At 39.4% G+C, this 23,177-nt stretch overlaps 1 protein-coding gene across 2 annotated transcripts; it reads left to right on the forward strand.

Moving 5' to 3' along the window:
* Positions 1-1,404: 1,404 nt before the first annotated feature.
* ppp1r16a (protein phosphatase 1, regulatory subunit 16A) lies at positions 1,405-20,103 on the forward strand. Of its 2 annotated transcripts, none has more exons than XM_042510079.1 (11): positions 1,405-1,478; positions 12,025-13,197; positions 13,836-13,906; positions 15,628-15,773; positions 16,126-16,229; positions 16,513-16,637; positions 17,272-17,397; positions 17,483-17,558; positions 17,767-17,896; positions 17,990-18,152; positions 18,245-20,103. In XM_042510079.1, the coding sequence occupies exons 2-11, from the start codon at positions 12,951-12,953 to the stop codon at positions 18,782-18,784; spliced, it is 1,728 nt and encodes a 575-aa protein (XP_042366013.1). In that variant the 5' UTR covers positions 1,405-1,478; positions 12,025-12,950; the 3' UTR covers positions 18,785-20,103. The 2 variants fall into 2 exon arrangements, with proteins under 2 accessions (XP_042366013.1, XP_042366015.1); XM_042510081.1 differs by lacking the exon at positions 1,405-1,478 and adding an exon at positions 5,079-5,138.
* Positions 20,104-23,177: the final 3,074 nt, after the last annotated feature.

Genomic DNA, 23,177 nt, shown 5'->3' on the forward strand with positions numbered 1-23,177 from the left:
TCAAGTATAGGGCAAACACACCCTGACAGTTTATTATGAAAAGACTGAAGTGCATTCATGTTTGACAAACCAGCTGACATGAACTCTCTGACAAACACATTATGCACCCAAACACACCCTTTACATTAAACAAGTTTAGGGTGCTTTTGTACAATGGTATGTCACATTTACTTGTTTCGTCTCTTTACTCGTGAGCACTTAAAAATGGGGATTACAGGTCAGTGTTGTCACACAATTTACAGTATTACAGCCACTCTCATTTAAATATTATAAAGCACAATTTTTATACAAAAGTCTAAGTCTGCTCAGAAATAGTCTTTTTCCTCTCCTCACATTCACCTCACATAAGTTTCTTTCCTTCTGTCTACTGCTGCTACAGATTTATGTTGAATACATGTCAAATAATCATTGATTCCCCTCACACCAAAGTGGCCTATCCTGTGTAATGTCTGATAATTGGACTGAAGTTTGTATATGTGTGTCTCTTACAGATTTTCTTTTAAATACCCACGTGTTACGCTAGTGTTTGATATGCCAGCGATATACCAGGAAAGGGAAAAATCTCCTCCCTGATCTTGGACCACTATAATAACAATAATGACTTTATTAAGGATTCAGAAATAGGTCCATAGCTACATAAAAATACAATTACAATAAACTAACACTCAGCCAGAAATGTTTAGTTGTTTTTTTTAATTAATACCTCAAATTGAATCTTTTGAAACCCAAGCAAATTGGCTTGATTTCTTTTAAAACGTGGAGAGGAATCAATGAGAAATGAGAAGAAGTTAACCAAAAAATGAGCAAGGAATTAGTAAAAAGTATTTTTTTTATAGCTTAAAATTAGTTTGGTTAAAGAAAGAAAGAAAGAAATGTGACAAATACAACAGAACAAAGACTTAAGACTAAGAATTACAATAATTCTGTGACATAATTTTAAATATCTAATAATGATCATAATAAATATAGTTTCACCCCTAGCTTTTTTCGTTTTCCCCTACACATTTTTCCTTAAAAAAAAAAAAAACCTAGCTTTTTTAAAAAGAATTATTTTAAAAAAAATAGCCTATTTTTCTTTATCTACTAATATCTTGCAGTTTGTCGAACAATTCAATTCTGCTTATTGTCTCTTTTCCCATGTTTATTACTTTTATCTTTTAAAGTAATTTCACCAATTTGCTCAGAGTTCAAAGGTTATATTTGTAAAAGGCATCTGAAAGCAATACACGAGAAGTGATGTCGCCCCAGGTTTCGAAGTTAAATATTAATGGACTTTAAATGCGATATAAACGCAGCCAGCAGATCTGTACCGCAGCTTTGTCGCCGTCTGGTGGAGTGAGTCCTGCGGGAGGAGAGGGCGCAGGTCCGGTTGTTATGGTGAAGCATTTCCCCTGAGGGCTGGCTGGAGCAGGAGCAGGGCACAGCAGCTGATTCAGTTTCACAGCCGCAGGAGCTACTACTGTCACTCAAGTCAACAGGTAAGATGTCGACACGCTGTTTTCTATCACTTTTACGTCGATATTGTACAGCCTGCTCGGTTTAACTTGTGTAAACTAGTATTAGTTGCTGCCGAGGCGACGTAACATTTAATTCATGAATGTCGTGTAACTGAAAAGTAAGCTAACCTCAGGCTAAGGTGACGCTAGCATGACACAACATCAAAGTCAGCCGACTTTTTCGTTGCGTCGCGCCGTTTTTTTAAGAATATAGCGTCTACAAAGTGAGGATAAGCTCGCCGGTGTTGACTTTATCTGCACCTGGACGCGATGAATGAAGCCAGGTAGCTTAAACGAAGTGCTTACGTTACCTGTCAGACTAGCCACCTGTTGAGCCTGTCTGTGGACCGCTAGGCAGGTTAGCTAATCTGCTGCTCACAGTTAATCCTGCACAGTATGGGACAACACAGCAGGCGCTTCCGATGCGGCTGTTTAAGCTTTTTACTGGCCATTTACAGTGATTGTATACCTCACTGTTATAGTAAATAGTTTCTCTTAAATGTAGTAATTTATATTTTCTTTGAAATCCAATACTGTGTAAAAGTCTTAGGCCACCTTAAACTTTATTTTGCAAGGTTACAACAGTCATAAATATTGATTTCCCTGTAGTCTTGTTACAAAAATATAACCACAACATACAGGAAATCTGTATTCGGCATTAAAAACACAAATATTTCAGAATAAAACGACTTTAACAGGTTGAAGTTGCAAGTTTTAGTGTGACCTCCTTTTCCACTTAGCATGTCTTGAACGTCCTTGTGCAGACAATTTGAGATTTATAATACTAAACTTCTGGTTTATTTACATCAGGGTGCATTCAAGACACGTCCAAAGCTTATTATATTTGTTTTAGCTACCTTTTTGTAAGACTCCGTGATTCACACTAAATATTGATTTAAGTCCACAGGCTCATATTTGTTCAGACTTTTTTGGTGTTTGTCTGTATTCTTTGTTTATATCTTAATAACGAGACTAATGTATAGATGCATATCCACATTACAGCTTTGCTAAAACAGCAAATCTATGTTGGCCTAAGATTTTTCAGTATGTCTGCAGTTTTGTGATATGGCAAGTGCAGAATCTTGATATCAGATAGGCTACATAGGCTGACATGAATCTACAAATGCTTTTATAGTACAAGCTGCAGCTCACGCTGAAGCGTCAAGGTGGGTTGGTGAGCAAAACGATACTGTAGGATAGGGGTCGACAGATTATCGACCTGGGTGATTATTGGATTATATATTTAGCATTTTGAGGATTATCTGTATGGACGTTTTATTTTAATGATCGCCAATAAAATGAATTAATGAAAAGGTGCAGCATGGGAGGAACTTTTACTTTCTAAAGCCACAGGGAGCTATTTTTATTTATTCATTTTTTATGTAACTTTTCATTTGACTTTATAAAAAAAGTTGCTGGTAACTTGCTGTATATGATGTTGAACGTCTCAGTTCTGATTATACATTTGCTAAAGGCAAGATGAGAATTTACAAGATTATTATCAACAAAACAAGAGCAGTTTTTTCCATTAAAGTTTTTGTCTTAACTCTGATATAATAATCTCAATAATTCAGGGAAAAATTTTCTTAGGTGTATGCATCATTCTTCCAAAGATATATTATTCATAATTGCAGTCATTTATCCAGCAAAAATGCCAATCATTCTTTGATAATGAAAATAACAAGTAGACTTATCATTAATGAAAATTATAGCAATCTCAATCCTCTAGAGATATGTTGCCTCAAGGGGAAAACAATCATTTTTTTTCCTGGTCTTTGTTTTCCAGGGTTGTAAACCACAAGCTTCAAAAGTCTGCCATGATACAATTTTGATTTGATTTAAATTAAATTAATTTAGGAGCCGGCATCAACATGCAATCATCAGTAGGTAATAATTTTTTTAGTGTTTTTCTTGGTTGCTTGCTATTATCTGCCTAATACTATGCTGCTGGCGGTGTCTGAATGTTGAGTAAGGAAGGGGTGCTTGGATGATAATGGTGAAATTGGGTTTCAAAGTAATGGCTTAACTTACAGATAATGATATGTTTTGATAGTTTCACTTTGCATTGTTAATATTGGCTTGTTGATAATTGAACTGATATCTTATTCAGATCAATGCATTTTTCCATCCAAATGTTTTTCCCTCTGATGATTGCTGACTCCAAGATATGTTGCAGTTCACTGATTTTTGTTGACTAACGCTACATTACCAACTTATTAACCTAAATAAATAAACTCAGAGCTTTCTGTTCTTGTCAAGTCAGCCATGCTGGTCTTGTTCACAAGTATGTCAACGTGTGGTCAAAGTACTTCTTGAATAGATTTTCCTTGGAATGTATGGTCAAATATTTGCAGGTTTCACAATATAGGCTAAGATAAGCTTGTAGGCCCCTTGATTGACAACACACACACACACACACACACACACACACACACACACACACAGTCTTAAAAGATCAAGAAGTTCTTTAATAGACTGTAACCTTTGTGATGTTGCATAGAGTTTGGATCCAAGGTGTGCATCGTCCAGTGCAACAATAGGTTATCTCAACTGAATGAGCACTTTACTAGATACTGCAGGAGGACAAAGACCTGAACCTAGGGGGTAACCTGAGTTAATCATTATAAACAATTTCCTTGTCATCCTAATATAGTTTTTTTTCATTGTGATAAGATTAGTCCAACAGGTCAAATGACTAAAGAAGTTCTTAAAAGGTCAAACTGTACTTGCAAAGGTTTGGCGCTCTGTTGCATTCCTTTTCTTGTGCATAAACTCCCACTTGTGTTTCTGTCTTTTCTAACTGGGGCATTTCTTTGCCATTACGTGTGTTTACGTGTGCTTGTTTAGATGTGTGAGATTCTACAGGCGGATGTAATATATATCATCATATCCTGTTGGCACCATTTAAAGATTCTTTATATCTATTTTTTCTCCAACTCTGTGCCTGGCACAACCCTACTTCCTGCTTGACGCAGTCAGAGGAGTTAACGTAGGTTAGTCTGCCTCCTCCCCATCCTTCCTCCTTTTCCTCATACTCTCCTCAATCTCGTTCACATTCTTTCCTCCACATCCTCTTGCCCTCTCACTGCATATCCTGTTCTCCAAAAAAAGCAGCAACTCTTTGTCTGTTTGTCAATATATCTACTTTATATCTCCATCATACATGCACGCTCTCTCTGTTTCTCCCATGGCCCCTTGCTCTCTCCCTACTCCCTCTTCTCTGTGGCATTACTGAGATTGCGGAGTGATTATGTGTAGCAGCTCAACCACTACACATGACAGGATTTAATGTGCCCACCTCTTCTCCAGTAGATCCCCCCCTCCTGCTCTCTTTGCAGTCATTTGCATTCTGTTCTTCCCACAAGGGCTGCAACTAATGTGCAGATTATTTTCTCAACTCTTTAGCCCCTTTAACAGTGCCTGTTCAAGGTGGGAATATTGCGCCATTATGCCATCTCGCTGCTCTGTATAAAAGTTATGATTGTGGCAACAGAGTTGTCTCACCTTTAGGCCAGTAAGGGAGGTAGTAACAGTGCCAATTCGGCATCTGTGTAAAAGGGACAGCAAGCAGGACGTGATCATGGGTGTTACGTTTTGAAGACGTCAAGGAGAGGACAAATCAGGCACCATTTAAAGGGGACGGTAAATGATTGTTATTGTCCTGTTATGCCATTGTTATTGTTTAGAAAGTACTGCCAACATGTATGTTATAAGTAACGCTAGAGTCCGATGCTGTTGTGTCAAAGTTCATGCCTTTTTGATTCTGCCATGCCAGCATGCTGTCTAAACCACACACTGGAGTTAGGGATGCATGATATTTTTTTGCTGGTATCTGATATGTCGATGTTCAACCACTCATTTTGCTGATAACCAATACCAATATTGATAAATCCACTTTTATTCCCACCTAATTTTAGTAATATTGAAGTCTCTTCTGTATTGGAATTAACATCATATAATGCATACTCTTAATTTGATGGCCCAACAGGAAATTAAGACTTATAATGCAATGCTTTTCACTATATGTAATATTCATGTATACAATAAGAAAAATACTTCAACTGTGGGTTGATGTTTTATACAACTTCGAAGTTTACTTTGTCAGTTAAAAATTAGTAAAAAAATATTGGTTTCTAATGTCTGCAGAAATCAGTATGTTACGATATCAATCACTTGCCAGTATTATTGTGCATCCCTAACTTTAGTGGCATGATACTGCTGTTGTTTCATTTGGTGTATAAATGCAAAGGCAGTGTAAAGAAGGGACTTTGCAGTGGCCCTATAGCTCAATCTTTGTGTAAAAAGGTGTACTGATTAACTGTTTTGGTCTATAAAATGTCAGAATGCAGCTGATCAAATAATTGACAAACCATTTCAGCTCTACTTCCTTTATAAATTAATTTTAGGGTGCACAGTAACAGATAAAAACCTTTCTGAATATTAGGCAGGCAGTTTAGGTCACCTGGCATTAGTTCAGATAGCAGAATCCAGAATCATCAAGCTGCATTGACTCAGCATTGTTTGTTTCGATCAACAGGCAGGTCCAGCAGGTCACATCAAACTGCACACTGGGCTGGTGGTCATACACAACAGCTGAGCAATGTCATTCCATGATGGCAAACCATCAATGAAGCACAAAGCGATGTTTGCCTTTTTCCATTGCAGCCAGATTTTAAAGGTTGAGCTTTAGCTGTGTGTTATGTTCTTGTAAGTTCAGTCACAAGCATTTACACTTAGGTACCACCCACCTGATGAATGTATGAGCTTCAGTTTGTGTGTGAGTGTTCATACTGGTCTATTCATTCCAGTTGTTGAATGAAAGTTTATGTTCCTCACTAGCTGTAGACAGCCCTTCCTGTTAGATCATTAGGTGGAAAAAGTCAACAAATGTCGAATTGATGCAGGGGACGTTTTTGCAAACACACCAAATGTTCAGTCCTATTTCTCAGTGTACATCTGCTGCCATGCCAGAGTTTTTACAATATTGGTGATCTCACCTCGTCTTTTCCCGTCTGTCTGGGCTTTGCCTGACTCAGAGAATCACAAGGCTCTTACACAGTTTAGCCACCAGCAAATTCCCCATTCTGCATTTGCGCAGGGGCTTAATTTACAAGAGACTAATGAAATGCTAGCTTAGGTGGCTGCATCCACTGGTGGCAAACCACAAGTTCTCAGTCGACCTTTTAGGATACAAATAAGAGCTAAATTTGCAAGACACAATCAGAATGAATGAGGTAAGGTCACAATATCACAAAGAAACTACCATCTTTGCTGTATTTTTTCCACTTACTATTGAGTTAATTTTGTTACTTTCCTCCAAAATAATTATTTGTCATCCTTATGTATGGATATGGTAACATGTGGTAAGTCAGTTAATTTGTTAATAATAAAGCTGAATGTATTGTTGGTCTTGGTGTAGAAATAGCTATTTCGACCTCATCTGTAATGAATTTCAGCCTTCTTTTTTTGTTGAACATTTGCAGCAAAATTCCAGATTTTGAAAAGAAAACTATTTTCTTTTTGATTCTAAGCAACTGATTTCATTTTTTTTTTTAACTCTTTTTTTTTTGCAAAAAACAGTTGTGCTGGAAATATTATAACATGATATTGTGTTGTGTACCTTTGACCACGACCAAGCTAAATGTACCCAGAAATGGTGGTAGCTGTTTATGGTTCACTCTTGCTAGTGGTTTGTCCAGTACAGTAGGCTGATTAGTGTCAGACAACAGGCTGAGACTGACTGAGCTGCTTGTCTGTCAGTCCAAAGACAGCGATCTCATGCTGAGAGGATCTTGAAGCGTTTTGCTTTTTTTCCCCCTTTCTTTTTAAACACAACCTGGCTTTATTTTTTTTTTTAGTTATGCCCAAATGATAACTATTATCTCCAACTCCATTAGTCCACTTTCAGGCTTGTCTGCACTTCCAGGCCCTAAAGCTAAATGTCAGTGAACTGAAAGGTTATAGTTAAGAGATGGTAAAATTAAAAATAGGAACAAATGGCACTTTTGATGTTAACACTTGTGTAAAGTATTGGTTTACACAGACAGAGTTCAGCGAGGAGAGAAGAAAGAGGAGTGATGACTGACATCCAGTTGTACAACAAGACTTTTGCACACAGTAGGAGTGTTGAACAGATACACAAGGGTAACCAAGCCTGTCTTTAAGTAGTTGTCAGCTCAAGTCTCAGCTTGTACATATTGCCTGTTTTTTCCATTTTAATATATTTGTTCTTGACTATACTACCATACAAAATGTTTCCCCATATCACTTAACCCCTTTCCATTCTCTTAAACTCAGTTTTTGGCCTAATGGCAGTTAAATCATTTCCATACACATAGCAGATAGCACTTAGAAAGAATCTGAAACTAATTTTTGTTTTTCAAGGCCAGTACTGATACTGATAATTAGTATTTAATGAGACCGATAACCGATATTTGGAACTGGTATTCATTTACAATTAAAATGAAATCATCCTTTCAATATTTAGAATGTGGAATATAACAAACTCCAACACAAAACTTTTTAAAATGCCTTTAGCAAATGTTTATTAAATGTGTTTGAGACAGTGGCTGAACCCTGTTTCAGGAATTTCAAGGGAAAAAAATATTAGTAGTATATTTTATTCTTTACTATATTGTGTGAAAGCAGAGCTGGTGTACTTTCATTATGAAGGTGATGTCTGGATTGTGGGACTGGGTGTACCCAACAGTCAAACAACAAATAAGTCTGTTTATTTGGACCTGTGCTCTCAGTGGGACCTGATTTGTCTTTAATGTACCTGAACTAGCCAGTAAACATCGTACTGTCTAAGTCTCCGCCTCAGCTCTATTCCCCTGATACCCTGCACTGATTGGCTTTGGACAAAATTTGAGTTGTGTGGCTTGCTCTGCCAAGGCAGCTAATCAGGAGACATTGTGCTGTGCCCTGAGTGTGTGTATTTGCATGTAAATGTATCGGGTGGAAAATGAGAGTATGTGTGTAAGTGTGACTTTGCATGTGTGTATGTGTCAAAGCTGGCTCATATGTAAGCACACGTCTCATAACAGCTTGTTTTCCCTATTTAACCTTATAGTAGCCCGATGTGATTATGAGTCCAAATAGTGTTGTCACTTGCCCAACCAAAGACCCATCAAATTATTTTATAGACCCACATTCTGAAAAGCTGATTGTATGTCTAATATACCGGCATATCAACAGGTGTGATCTCCCTTAGCTTGCTCGCAGTACTTCTGCATGGTCTATTGTGGTCCATTTAGAAACACTTGATGGAGTCTATGGCTTTTAAAGGTAGAACAGTGGTATGGGTGCTGGAAATCCTTTCACACTTGAATTTTAATTTGGTGATAAATTTTAAGGATTGAACAGTGCTTGAAACCGTTTCAAATTATAATTGGATTTCTTCCATAAATGACTATCTCGCCTTTTAGATAAAGACATAAAAGAATTTGGAGAGAGCCTAATTGCTTTTGGTTTTTGCACTCAATAAAGAAGACTCTGTTCAAACCGAGCTTGCCACCCCGCACATGTGTAATGTGTGTCCTCAGGTGGAGCAGTGGGAGGCTAAAAGATGCCAGGAGATTGCTTTTATGAGTCTTGGCCAAGCATCAATCACTAAGGCTGAGAAATGAAGCCAATACAAAAGTGACAAAAACTGCAGTTCATTAAAAGGCCGCTTGAGGCTGCCTCCATAACAGAGTAAATACCCATAGACACCTAATGTCAAAATGCCAAACTTTACAGCAGAAATAAATATGAATAGCATGGGAAAAATGGTTTTAGTCTGTAGCTAATTCCAGCATTCACAGGAGTGAGTTCTTTTAATGAGAAGATCTTGATGCGATTTCTGTCAGTCACGTAAGCTAATATTCCTTTTACAGATAATATTTGAACCAAGGTTTAGGTCAAATTAACAGAAAAGGTTTGTGTTGGTTGTTGCTGTCCTTGGGAACATCCTGATACATAGTTACATCTTTAAATAACTTTAAACCAACCAAAGTTTCACTTTGTTTTCCTGTTTTGAAGGAATTCTAAAAAGTCTCTTATCCAACATTACACAGAAGTAGTAGCACTGACATTAACATCCTAGAAAAAGCTGTATAATCCCTTTACAGATCTAAGATTTTGAGGTAAGTTGGATTTCTGTGTCTGACTGTGCAACACATGAACGTTACAGTGAAGTGTGCAGGCTAAGAGTCACAGCACTATCAGCAGTCAGATGAGGCCGTATGTTTTGGGTGAGGGTGGCAACACAGTAAACCGGTTTGTCATGATCATATGATCAGTGGTTGGTGCTAAAGGACAATTAAAAAGAGGCAATGGAAAAGACAGTAGTTGTCTATGGCCCACACTGTAGTCTCCAAGCTGTTTTCTACATTAATGTCAGTTTATAGTGAGTTTATTTTTAGATTTAAACACAGAAATCAAATTCACTTCTAATGGAACATTAATGATTTCTAATGAATGCTGCCTTCATTGTCAGTGCTTGGTAATATATCAAATTATAGTGATGATAAAAATTCAAATCAGACATGCTGTGAAAGAGCAAGGTCATCACACTGGAGGCCTGTATGTTTAAAATTCCTGCCCCTGAGATGTGCACTGTCATCAAATTGAAGCTGAAAGAGCCTTTATTACGGCTTGTTTGTTGAAGGCTGTTCATGTGAAATGTTCATGGACTTCAGTCAAACAATAAAAGGAATTTTGGAAGAGTCTTGATCGCAAGAATGTAAACATTTATTGTTTCTTCTGATTTGCACGAATCAAAAAGAGAAACAGATGAATTAAGCAGCTGTATAGTAACATGCAGATGGACCAGTCTGTGTTTTTGTTGTTTATGCCTGGGTTGGTTTGGAGGCCGTTTTTCACTGCTGCAAATGAAATTAACTCTAAACAAAATTTTGTTACTCTATACGAAGTCTGAGTCATCTGAAATATGAGTCAAATGCAGCTTTATGGGAATTAATTCTTTGAAAAGTGAGTTTCCTTTGTGAGCCACACAATACCTACAGTTAAGATTGGAAACTTTATTCCACTGATCTTTTAGATTGTGTCTGGCATTATCCTACTAATACAGCAGTTAAGTTCCAGCAGGGATTTTCCATATTTCAAATCCTTTCACCCTTTAAAGCCCCTTAAAATGCCACAAAACAGGTTCCCTTTTTCATTTGTTAACTCTGGTTGAAAACACCATAACAGGTAAGGCTACAGACTCTATATGGCCTGTTGACCTTTTAACAAGAACATGGACTTTGGACACACACGCTTTCTTTCCTGTGGGAGGAAGACAGGTTGAAGTAAGTCGCCTCATGCATCTGTGACATTATAAATGAACCTTACATTCATCATCTGTATCTCAATCCTGTGCTTTCCAAGTCCATGTTCATGTGTGTATTGTTTGAGTGAGTGATCCATGTCGTGCAGTCTATGGCGGAGAGTTAAGCTTATTGCCTCAAGCTAAGGAAATCCTTACATTGTAGCTTGTGACAAAGGGTAAGAGGTTAGGTATTCCAAAAATAGTAGGAAAGCATTGTAAAGGAACAAATGACAAAAGTCTGTCTGTCCCCAAGGCAAGTAGTTTAGAGATTTAGTAGGCGAGGGATTTGGCCTCATGGAAACTGTGTGTGGTAGGTCTCTCTCTTTATGGCTTTCTGTACTGCATGTTATTCAGGTAATAATAGTGTGTCGTATCTTATAGTACTTTTTAGTAACTCACCATTTAGAAAGGATGTATACTTTGTAACTACTGAATTTATTCATGGTTACGGTCTCCTATACCAATGTTTTAGCGATCAATTGTAAGCCATCATTAACAAGAGAGTAATTGATGAACAAATGGTAATTTTGGGGATAAAGTATTCTTTTAAAGCTTTAAATGTACTCCTTTCACCTCATTGGAACCCTATAAGTGCAACCAGCATCTGTTTGCAGTGTAATCGGCTGATCTGTGGAGCGCTGTGGTCTACCCAACTCCCATCTCCTCAGGTGGATAGCGGCTTGCTGCAGTGGCTCTGTGGCCGCGGACTACTGTCTTGTCAGTCACTCTCTCTATCTCACTGAGTGCCTCTAGTTGACCTTCCTCTCAGCGCTCACAGGCCATGGCCTAAATAATAAATGAGTAGCCTGGAAAGAGCCGAGTGTGTGTGAGCCATGTAACTCACCTGGGAAGTTAACGAAAGGTAATGAGAGCGATCATGCTGACCGAGGTTGCCAGGGTTTGTACTTGCACTGAAACATGTCACATATCAGCTATTTAACTGCTTCTCCGCTACATCCATCTCTCAGTATGGTCTTGTGTGTATGTCAGTAGCACCAAAGTGTGTGTTGGGCTGCAGGGTGTGTCAATCATTAATGAAAAGCGTCCCACTGTCTCAGGTTTCCTTCGGGAGAGGAGTGGGAGAGGAGGGAGTAGGGGGAAGGAGCTCAGGGGTTAAAGATAACAGGATTAGGAGAGCAGCATGCCTACGTTATACCGTAACACAGCACTCACATTTTCTCTCCCTGCCTTGTTTCCTCCTCTCTCCTTGCCTAGAGTTGTAGACAGAAGACAATGTCGATGAGGGATGAATCACCGAAACCTTTGCTCCCAGCTCACGTCTTATGAAGACCTGCCAAACAGTACACCAACAACAACAAGTTGACTTTGGAATAGTCTCCACTCAAGACAGGACACTTGAATCCTGTAACTGCATTAACTAAAGTCGCCCTTGTGTGAATACCTATTTTTGTTGTTGCTGCTTAAACTTGCCAGTTATTCCTACCTTGTGGATTTGTTGTTTACTGCCACCAGTTTCTCACTATGGATTCTCAAAGACTTGCCCATTTATTGGATCCAAAGTGTGGACACAGACACCAGCACCTTGGATTAGACACGTGGATGGAGCATCCAACCTGGACAATAGTTTGACTCTGCCTAATATAGCTCCACCTTTTCTCTGTTTCTCTTTCCCTCACTGGATCATTGGTGAAGATACCAGCAGTTGATATGGACGGAAGGATGAACAGTTGGTTACAGTTCACAGCTTGGATGATAATTTTTTGGACATCTTTCTCTCTCCTTTTATCCATGGCACGATAAGAGTTGTTATCACCTGAAAGATGGGAAAGAGACATTGCAACAGTTGTACTTGTTGCTTATTTTCTGAAATCATGGAAATATCCATCACCTGATTGCACAACATAAGTTTTTCAGTTTCATCACACTTTGGATATTTTTGCTGCTTGCTTGGATTTATGTTCATATATTTACAGATAAACTGCAGAATCTGTTAGTGCTCTCCCACAGGCCCTAACGTAGGCCTGTTTGGCCTTACAGAGGGGCCTCTTTAAGGGGCATAAGAGAGGTATATAAGACATTCAGAATCCTAAAGCTTTTATATTTAATATCCTTTTGGACTAAGAGAACAAACAGGAACAGAGAAGCGAAGCCACCTTGACAGTTCATAGTATTGTGGCGGCATGGCAGCAGAGCACAGCGAGCTGCTGGCTGAGATGGCCACGGTCGGCCGTCTGAGTGCCACTGAACGACTGAAGCACGCCCAGAAGCGGCGCGCCCAGCAGCTAAAGGCTTGGGCGCAGATGGAGAAGGATGCAGCACGAGGGTCAAGGGCCAAAGCTGATAAGAAGAAGGCACGCACCACCAAAGTTTCATTTCCTAAAGCCATCACCCTGCTAGATGCAGCAGCACGCAATGACCTGGAGGAAGGTTGGTAGAAACACACACGCACACACACACACACACACACACACACACACACACACACTTTCACTGAAAAGTCATGTTAGAAGCCTTAAATTTGAAGAGATTTAAGACTACGCTTTACTGAATCAGAAACAAATCAGTCAAGCATAAGTATTTTTGGTCAACTCAAGATAGGACGACCAGTGACATCAGATGAACATCCTGCGTAGACTAACGAAGTCTTTTAACCTGTGAAAGCAGCTCCACTCTCAAAGCGATACTGACCTCTGCATCTGGCTTTTTTGTGTTGGGTTGCTGTCGGCCTTTCCTGTGGCCTAAGCACTTCTCAGTAGGTGGCATGGTGCTCTGTAAAATGCGATTCAAAGGAAGTGATTCGTGCATAATTTATACTGGATACGTCACACTTTAATTGTAGTAGTATGAAAGTCATTATGTATTCAATGTCCGTATTATCAGCCGCAGGATGGAGGCTATTTATAGTAGTGAATCTTGTAAGTTTATTGTTAGCAAACGCGGTCTTGGTATAATTTCTTTATGTAATTAGGGCAGACAGATATGTGCCAAGTGTTATGATGAACATTTGGAAATGACTGCCCAGGTGGTCGTAATGCCACATGTGTATATGCTTGTGCTTCTTCTAGTGAGGGAGCTGCTTAACAATGGTGTTAGTCCAGATCTGGTCAATGAGGATGGACTGACAGCTCTACATCAGGTAAACACACGCATACACACACCTGGTTATGGGACTAACAAGTGCAGTAACAAGTAAACGATCACCTACTTGCCTCCCACATGCAAACAGTACCAATTACGATCACTAGAATGCACAACTAAGCCACTGATATGATGACAGGATCAAACTTTTTCCCCCTTTGCAACTTATGTGTAGGGTTCCCTCAGATTCTTAAAAAGTTTTGACATGCATTGAATTTATTAATCTAAAAATAAAACCTTAATTGTCAATAAAATGTCTTAACCAGTCCTTTAAACATAAAATGCTAAGAAGTGAAGTCGGACTTTATAAATCTTTTTTTCTGACATTGCATTGTAAAACCTCAAAATAATTGGTAACATCTGTTTTTTTTTTAAATAATTTACAAAATATCTCTTAAATTAATGTCACACTGATTATTATAGCCAAACCAACAACACTCATGTTTTGTTTCTGGCTGGGATGCTCCGAGCACAGGATCCTCTGCCTGCGAGCTGTCACTACCCTGTACAACATGGGGACTTTGAATGAAGCATGGTTTACGAGCTAACAAGGTGATAAGGCAAGTCAGTGAAAGATCAGAACTTGAATTCAGAATTCATTTCTTTTTATGACTATTTTGTTTATTAGACTAAAAGAGAGGTTGTGAAACGTTGGGCTGTCAGTGGCTGGTTGCAAAACTTAAGCATATCCCCCAACCCTATGCTTTACATCCACCACTGTCAGCATTAAGGCCGTTGACCACTTTAAAGTTACTCATAAATAATGTGAAAAACTTGGTTTTTTTATGAGGAATCAACCTAAAAATGTGTGTTAGTAAATATGGTAATGAAATACTTAATAGCAATAAATATGAACACAAATTTTTAAGTTGATAAACCATACAAGTTTAATTGTCCAAACTAAGTTTTCCACATCACCTAAAAGAAATTCTTAAAGTGTTATGTAATTAACATCCTTGCAAGTAGATGGGATGAGGTTTCCTACAGTTTTACGCCATCATTTTGTGACTTCACTTAACAAGGCAGGTCACCTTTTGCGCAGTGAGTGTGTTTATGTCGTGTGCGGTCACAGCTATGAGCACACTAAGTTCTGTTTGCTTTTATTTTGTCTGAACCGTAACTTATCTTAAGTGAGTTTACATGAACACACTGATTCGTTCCCACCGTTTGAGTTTTAGGGCCGGTGTTCTGAAGAGTGAGGGCAACTTGCTAAGGCTTACATTCCTTTCCTGAACCGTCGGATTTCGAGGAAGCCATCATAAGATTCCTGTTTTGTTTGTAAAGACCTTGAAAAAAACAAAACTAAAGATACACACAGATCTTTGCAATTCAGATGGCCACTTTCTCTCCCTTTCTATTTTGCTCTCTGTGCCGTTTACTTCTCTTAAAGTGAAAACATGCTGCTATAAATTCATGAGTGGGTTATTTGTGAGCACAGAGAATCCTTTACTATAGCAGTTGACTTTGCTCGTCCCCTTGGGAAACTTGATGTTTACACAGCAGAGGGTTGGGCCATGCATACAAAATGTTTCTATTACTCAAGCCAGTATATTTGTCGCCATACATAATTATGCATAGATGCATCCATTTCTCTTTATGTTTGTATAGTTTAAGTTTTCTATCATCATCTGAACCTGTTTTGTGCTTTGTCTGTACTTTCCTTTGCATTCATATGTATTAATATTTGTACACATATCTACATCTGCCCTCTCCTTTCAGTGCTGCATTGATGACTTTGTGGAGATTGTGCAGTGCCTGCTGGACGCCGGTGCCTGTGTGAATGCCTGTGACAGTGAGCTGTGGACACCGCTGCATGCTGCTGCCACCTGTGGACACACTGGATTGGTGCAGCTCCTGATTCAGGCGTGAGTTTTACCACAAATTTCAGCCCCACATTTACGCATCCGTTATACCATAGCTGCTGTCTAAGGGTCAAAAAAGTATTGTAATGAATAAGATGATATATTGTGGAGTTTTGTCTCAACTGTATCAGTTTTTTTCATGACCAAAGTATAAACTGACTGAGCACCTTCTTGACTTGGAGACTAGTTTACATAAACAATGCAAATATGGCTGCAGCTTGACTTTGAAAACACTTTGCAAGTGTGTGAATATTCCTGAGTGGCTGAGTACATCAGGGAGTGTCACTGTGTGTCACTCTAATCCAATTGTCTTTGCGTGCTTGTTTTGTGCCTGTGTGTGTACGCGTGCTTCTAGTGGGGCGGACCTGCTGGCTGTAAATGCGGATGGCAACATGCCCTATGACCTCTGTGAGGATGAGGCCACCCTTGAGCTGCTGGAGATGGTTATGGCTGAGCAGGGTCAGTAAGATGAAACAAATCAAACCTGTTATTGAAATTTTTGGAAATTGTTGTCGTTTTTTTTTAATAGTATTTATTTGAAAGTTATGTCTTCCTCTTGTTATTAAAATGTCATGTTTTAATAACAAAGCTCCCTCATTTGTCTGTTACATTTAAAATCATGTCCCAGTTCCAAAGCAAAATGAAAACAAATGTCTTGACAGCTTTACGCTCAGGCTCTAAGTGTCTGTGTCCTAACAGCTATCACTTGTCCTCTTTTTTGTGTGTGTGTTTGTGTGTGCAGGGATAACTCAGGACCGGATAGATGAATGTCGAGGAGCCAAAGAGATGGCCATGCTGGCTGACATTCGGGCTCTGGTTCAAAGCGGAGCAGACTTGAACGCACAGGACGCTAATGGCACAACTCTGGTGAGACAGAGGGACATAAAGACATTTAAGAAATTATAAATCACAATGTTTCTGGCTGGGGATTTTTAACCTTATTGTGACCCAAGGATACATTCACAAATTTTTGAATAAGGAACCGAAATGTTAAAGCTGTACCAACAATTTAAGGGCTGGAAATGGTCTGAAAATTTGAATAGAATGATTGTTTGGAGCTTTGTATTTTGGCTTATTGTCATTCAGGAACTTGAACAGAGAAAACACAAACGTAGCTTTTAGAAATTGCTTCCATTCTGGTAAGCTGTTTTTTGTCCTCTCAGAAGTATGAAATTTTCCCCTTTAAATTTTTAGAAATTTGTATCAAACAAAGTGATTTTAGTCAGCAGTGAGATGCTGATGGGAAGAGTATAGAGTATAAAGTATAAATCCAGAGTATAAATGACGTTTTAATTTGCAGTAGATAATGAAATACAGCAACATCCTTTTTATTAAGGACTCCAATTCAGTTTTATATCTTTTTATGAATGCATTTGGACGTTGTATTTTATATTTGGTGTTTTTTCTAACGATGGAAATAAGACTTGAGGTTAAACCGTAATTTTTTTGGTGCCTCCACCTAGGTCAACACTTAAACGATTTATGCTGAATGTCTCCCCAGCTCCATATAGCGTCTGCTAACGGCTATGTGTCCGTGGCAGAACTGTTGCTTGAGCACAGAGCTCAGGTGGAGGTGAAGGACTCTGATGGCTGGACGCCACTACACGCTGCCTCCTGCTGGGGACAAGTAAGTGCTGCATACAAACCAAAACATTAGACACCCACTTTTCTGTAATGACCCATCAATACCGTTGTTTGTATTTCTTCCAAAGATACAAATGGTGGAACTGTTGGTGGCCCATGGAGCCAGTTTAAACACCAAGTCTGTCCTGGAGGAGACACCTCTGGGTAGGACCAGAAAACCTTTTTGGTCCTGTATTGCCTTCTAGCAAAATTATCTAAATGACAGTACCTTTCACCTTTTAATGAAGTAATGCTAATCCCCTGCCATAACTTTGACAGCCTGTGTTAAAATAGGGACTAATTATCCTGACCCATTTCTTAATTATAGCATCTTTCCTTTAATACACTTTAATATCTAACCTTTGCTTTTCAGACGTGTGTATGGATGAAGAGGTCAGAGCCAAACTGATGGACCTGAAGCACAAACATGATGCCATCATGAAGAGCCAGGACCGGCAGAAGGGCACGCTGCAAAGACGAGCCTCTAGTACTGGCAGCAGAGGGTGAGAGGCGATGTAAGGCCCGAGGGTGAGACATATAAAGTTATAGTAGTTTAGTGTTTTACTTTTCCCCCTGTCTCCCATGTGTCACTACAGTAAGGTGGTACGTCGTGTCAGTGTGAATGAGCGCTCTAGCCTGTACCGGAGGGAGCACCACAAAGAGGCCATGGTGTGGCAGGAGCGCGGCCGACAGCCAGAGCCACAGGACGACGACGAGGACAGACAAACAGACAATGAGCTGCACCAGCATGCCACCATGGTGAACCAGCTCAGCGTTGTCTCATTATTTTTTGTCACAGTTCACAGAGTTGAAGATGATGAAACTACTTCGGATGTTGTGTATTGTTTCAGGTTGCCGGTGGTGGAGCCACGTCACGTTTAGAGGAACTGGAGGCTGCAGACAGGAAAATTATGTCCAGCCTTGGTAACGGAGGGACCTCTCCCTCTCTGGCCTCTTCTGTACCTGGAGAGCTGTGGAGTGGTGGAGGTCTCATGGAGCGCAGCGCCTCCTACCAGCTCAGCCCTGCGTCAGGAGCCGGATTAGGGTGTGGGTCTGCAGAGGGAGAGGGGGCCGACAGTATGACTCGGGAGAAATCACACCACACCCTGGCTGACCTGAAACGCCAGCGGGCAGCTGCCAAGCTCAACAAGTACCCAGCACCTCCACCACCGCTGGCCCCTTCCTTAGAGGAGGAGCCATCTGCTGCAGTGGTCGAGGTGACACCCACCCAGGCGCAGCCAGAGCTCCAAGTGTCCCCCAATGCAGAGGAGGCAGCCTCCCCAAGCCAAGTGTACTTCACCCCAGCCAGTGGAGACCCTCCGCTGCTGAAACTCAGAGCACCTGAGGAGGACCAGTCTAACAATAAGGAGCCTTGCTGTGGACTAATGTAGACTAAAACACACAACACACTCACACTCACACATACACACACTGCCTACTGAGTAAAGAAGTTGAGCAGTTTACACTCCAAAGTGGCAAAGTCCTGTTAAAACAGACAAGCTTGAAATGAATTATTGAAGAATGTAAGTTAAGGCCACCTGCCAACGAGGGTTTGATCGGTGCTGCATTTTACTGAACTGAAGTGCAATCTTTGTGCTTATTTCCCCTTTGATTGTCTTTTTTCAATATATCCAACAGACACTTTACACTAAAGGTCATCATAGCTCCCTCGTATTTAGCGACTGCATGACCTGTTGGATATCATCAGGTGTCCATCTAGTGTCTTTGAGGAGAACTACAGATTCCAGTTTAGCAATCACACACACAAAGATTTACTCCCCTCAGACTTTGTTCTTTACTTTATTTAACTCTTGCTACACCACTCAATTTAACTGTAGATTCATCTTCTTTTCATCGAAAAGCCTTGGAATAGTGTAAAAGTTGAGTTATCCAGGTAAAGCTGAATGAAATTGAATAGCATTTCAAGATGATTTGTTTTGAATTTAAAATTGAGGTTGAAGTTTATTTTACTGAGTGCTATGAAGGTTACATGATCTACATTTGCACACATTAACATTCTAAGCCATTTTTGGGGTTTTTTTCCCGTTGATTGGGAGATTGCTTGGTCATGATAGTTTCAGTATAGCTACTCTGGATTTACATTTACACAAAGATGAAAAGAAGGATGGTTTCCTCCCTTTTTTGATTTTTTTTTTTGGACTGAAAATGTACAGCAGATTTCTTTTTGTTACTTTTTTCCAGCGCACAGAAAAGCCTATATTTCAACATTTGTAATGGTGCAATTTGTAAATTAATTGTTTGTCTCTAAAAGAAAGTGAGATCATCTATATTTAAATCAGTTGATAGTTTTGTCAGCCCATCATTATCGCTTCTAGAATACTATTTTTCTGTCAGTATTTCTATTTTTCTACCCTCTGAATGGAAACTATTTATTCTATCTGATACTGGAAATGGTTGACGGTGTACCGTTCAATATTTTCAGCGTGACAGCAAGATATTTATCAAAGAGATGAGATATAGTTTTATTGTCAAAGCAAGTAAACTTGTCATATGATCATTTGTCAAAGGTTGGTGCCTTCTTTAGGTGGCAGGTTTGATATAGGTTTGCAATGCTTGCACAAAGTCCCACATGTACGGTTGATGAGCAGTGGGATGAAATGATCCATCAGACATGGACTCCAACTTGATGTGCAGTCAGTGCACTCTAATTTCTGATTTGCAATTCAGTTTTGTTAGTGATTTTTACTGAGCCCTGTTAAGAAAAACAAAACATAAAAAAATGTTTTCACTAATGATTTTTGTATTTTCATGTATGCAAGATGATTAATTTAATGGATCTGGGCATGATGACTGTTTATTTCCCTGGGCATCATTTAAAGGTACGCTATGCAGAGCTGTGTCTGCGATTTTCGTAGCTTCCTCTTGGATGTGTGTTGCTTAATGTCCACTGGTTGCTATCTCACCTGAGCGCTGTGCCCAGAAACCTCCCAAACACAACAAAATAAGATGAAAATACAGGCAGAGGGCACGGTGTCTGCAGATAGTGGATCCTAAGTGATGATTGAGAGAGATTATTTTGGATGAATCTATACATAGTGTGTTTTTTTTAGGAAAGTCCTGCATCATGTAACTTTTAATGGAGAGTATTAGATAAACGTATTTTTACAGAAACATCATATTGTAACCTAAAGCAGTGTTCCTGCAGATCCTTAAAAATGGCATTGAATTCATTAACCCAAGAAGAAGGCCTTAATTGGTATTAAATGTCTTAAATCAGTCTCTCTGAACCCTTAAAAATGCTAAAAAATGGGAGGGAGGATTTTACAAATTGTTATTTTTCTAACATTGCATTGAAAATTTTGAAGTAAATGCTACCTTTAAAACAACAACGACAACAACAAACTAAATGCCTCCTACATTATGTCACTACATCACCCAAAAAAACATGTTTTATGTTTCAGGTTTCAAGTATTTGGATAAAATTGTCCCTAACCTTTTGGAATTGATGTAGGTTTCTGTTTTTTTATCATCAAATTGGTCTTTCTTTGGCATTAAAAAAAAGCCTTAAAAAGCCTTAAATCCCACTTGCCTTAAGCTGTAGGAACCTTGTAAACATACACTGTGCAGGATTTTTCTAAAAACAATGACTGTCACAGAAGTTATCCCTGTCAATTATCACTGATGACTCACTTTAAGTGTGTGACATGTTGTTTTTTTCTGTGGAGACTCCCTCCTCTGCCTGTATTTTCAACCCTGCATATGGTACCTAAGTTTTGGGGGCTTGGATGGATGCCATTTTAAGGTCAAACGATGGCCTCATGGTTAGAGAAGGAGACAAGACGCTGACTGTTCTCTGTGGACTGCCTTGATTACCTCAAGTTAACAATGTCTCCCTCTTGTGGTGAGCAGTTGCACTTCTTACACACTACCAATGCCTTTTCCTGTTACATCATGTGGTCACTGGCTTTCCGCACATCTCCAGTGTCACAGTACGTTCTGATCCACCTGTCAAGACATCACATGATACACACTGTAAACACTCAAGTACACTCAAATTATAAAAGTATTACATGCAGCTAGAACTGTTTAAGGCCCTTGCTTCAGATTACTTTAACATAAAAACTTGTGGTTGATTTTCCGTTTAGCAGAATTTCATATCTATCCTTACCTCCACACACACACACACACACACACACACACACACACACACACACACACACAGATTTCAACACTGCACATGTTTTATGTGGCTTTGGTAACAGCTGTGCATGGAGTGTGTTAAAAATGGAACCTGCTTATGTTCAGATATGTTTTGACTGTGAGTCAAGGCTACTGAGCAACAAAGAGAGAGCTGTTTTAAATATTATCATCTATTATGCAATGTCAATCTGTCTTTTTAAAATTAGGTGTAGGCCTAACGGAACAGACTGGCGTGATGCTGCCAAAATATGCATGACACACGGAGGTCACCGGGCCATCACATGCTTGTACGTAAACCCGTTTTAGTTTGGGATATCAAATGTCTTTCCCAAGCCCTTTCCAAGACATCTGGGGGGTTCTCAGTGTCACACTCTTTCCTTCTCACACGCATATGGCTAATTCTGTGGCTGTCTTTACGTCGCCCAAACAAAAGACACGCAAAGGAAGATTTATGCAGAACAGCGTCTATCCTCTTTGAAATCCTGCCCTATTGTCCCCCTCTGTGGCTCTTCTGGGAGCAATGTGATTCCCTTTGTTGCTCCCACATCTTCATTCCAGCACTGTTTCTGAGTCTTGTCTCACCGTCTGTTTGGGTGTGAGCTACAGTTAAGTCTATTTTTGTCAACCAAATTAGATTAACAATGTAGCAAATTGAAGAAAATGTGCATTAACCTTTGCAATCTAAGGATCTTTCTCTAAAAGCCTCTTGTTCTTAATGCAGGGCACATGATAGATTAAGGATCCACAACAAAATATGCCGCCCCATGATTCCTTGCGAGACCAAGGCCTCACGTGGGAGCAGTGTTATAAGAAACACCCCTCTGTGTCACATAGCTCTAAAGGTAAAGCCTCTCAGTTTTCATGTTATGGGATGTTATTTTACTCCAACACAACTTGAGCCTTCAGCTGTACAAATTTGCCACTTTATTGGTTATTACTATGTTGTTTGGCTGCCTCCAAGGGGCATAAAATCAGCTAGAACGCAGCACGGTTTTTTATATTAGAGCTGTAATGATTATCAACTATTAAAAGTCTGGTGTGTAAGATTTAGGTGGATATTTTGGCAGAAAGGAGTATAATGTCTTTGCTTTAGTGTACTATCACCTTAAAATAAGAATCATGGTTTTGTTACTTCAGAATTAGCTGTTTATACAGGGAGTGGGTCATCTAAAGAGATCACCATATTGCACTGCCATGTTTCTACAGTAGTCCAGAGAGGACCATTTGCGCTTTTGTGTCTGCCACCATAGTTGAAGGCCCCTCCACAAAAAGAGTGTTGTAAAAACACTGACATTTTATAAAGGAAAACTGCTTTATTCAGTGTCATTACTGATTTGAATCAGCGAGTCCGTTTGTTTAGGAGAGGAAGAAACCTCTGCAGTTAATTAACCTCCTGTTAAAAACCTACTGAACAATAAACACTGAAATAGATCTAACCTGGAAAAGTTTTAGGAAGCTGCAATGTGCAATCCTCTAGGAGGGATGGAATGAAATCACCAGAGACCCAATAATATGATGTTATCGTGATACTTATGTCACAACATGCAATTTTAAACATGTTGCGATATGCTGAGTATTGTGATAAAATATATTGCTATATATTGCAATTTATTAACTTTTTTC

The sequence above is a fragment of the Plectropomus leopardus genome, chromosome 21, assembly GCF_008729295.1.
Source record: "Plectropomus leopardus isolate mb chromosome 21, YSFRI_Pleo_2.0, whole genome shotgun sequence".
Taxonomy (NCBI): domain Eukaryota; kingdom Metazoa; phylum Chordata; class Actinopteri; order Perciformes; family Serranidae; genus Plectropomus; species Plectropomus leopardus.

Coding starts and splice junctions, on each gene's coding strand:
- ppp1r16a (XM_042510079.1), top strand. CDS start 12,951: ATGGCAGCAGAGCACAGCGAGCTGCTGGCTGAGATGGCCACGGTCGGC. Junction 16,638..17,271: donor ACGCTAATGGCACAACTCTG/GTGAGACAGAGG, acceptor ATGTCTCCCCAG/CTCCATATAGCGTCTGCTAA. Junction 17,398..17,482: donor CTGCCTCCTGCTGGGGACAA/GTAAGTGCTGCA, acceptor TTTCTTCCAAAG/ATACAAATGGTGGAACTGTT.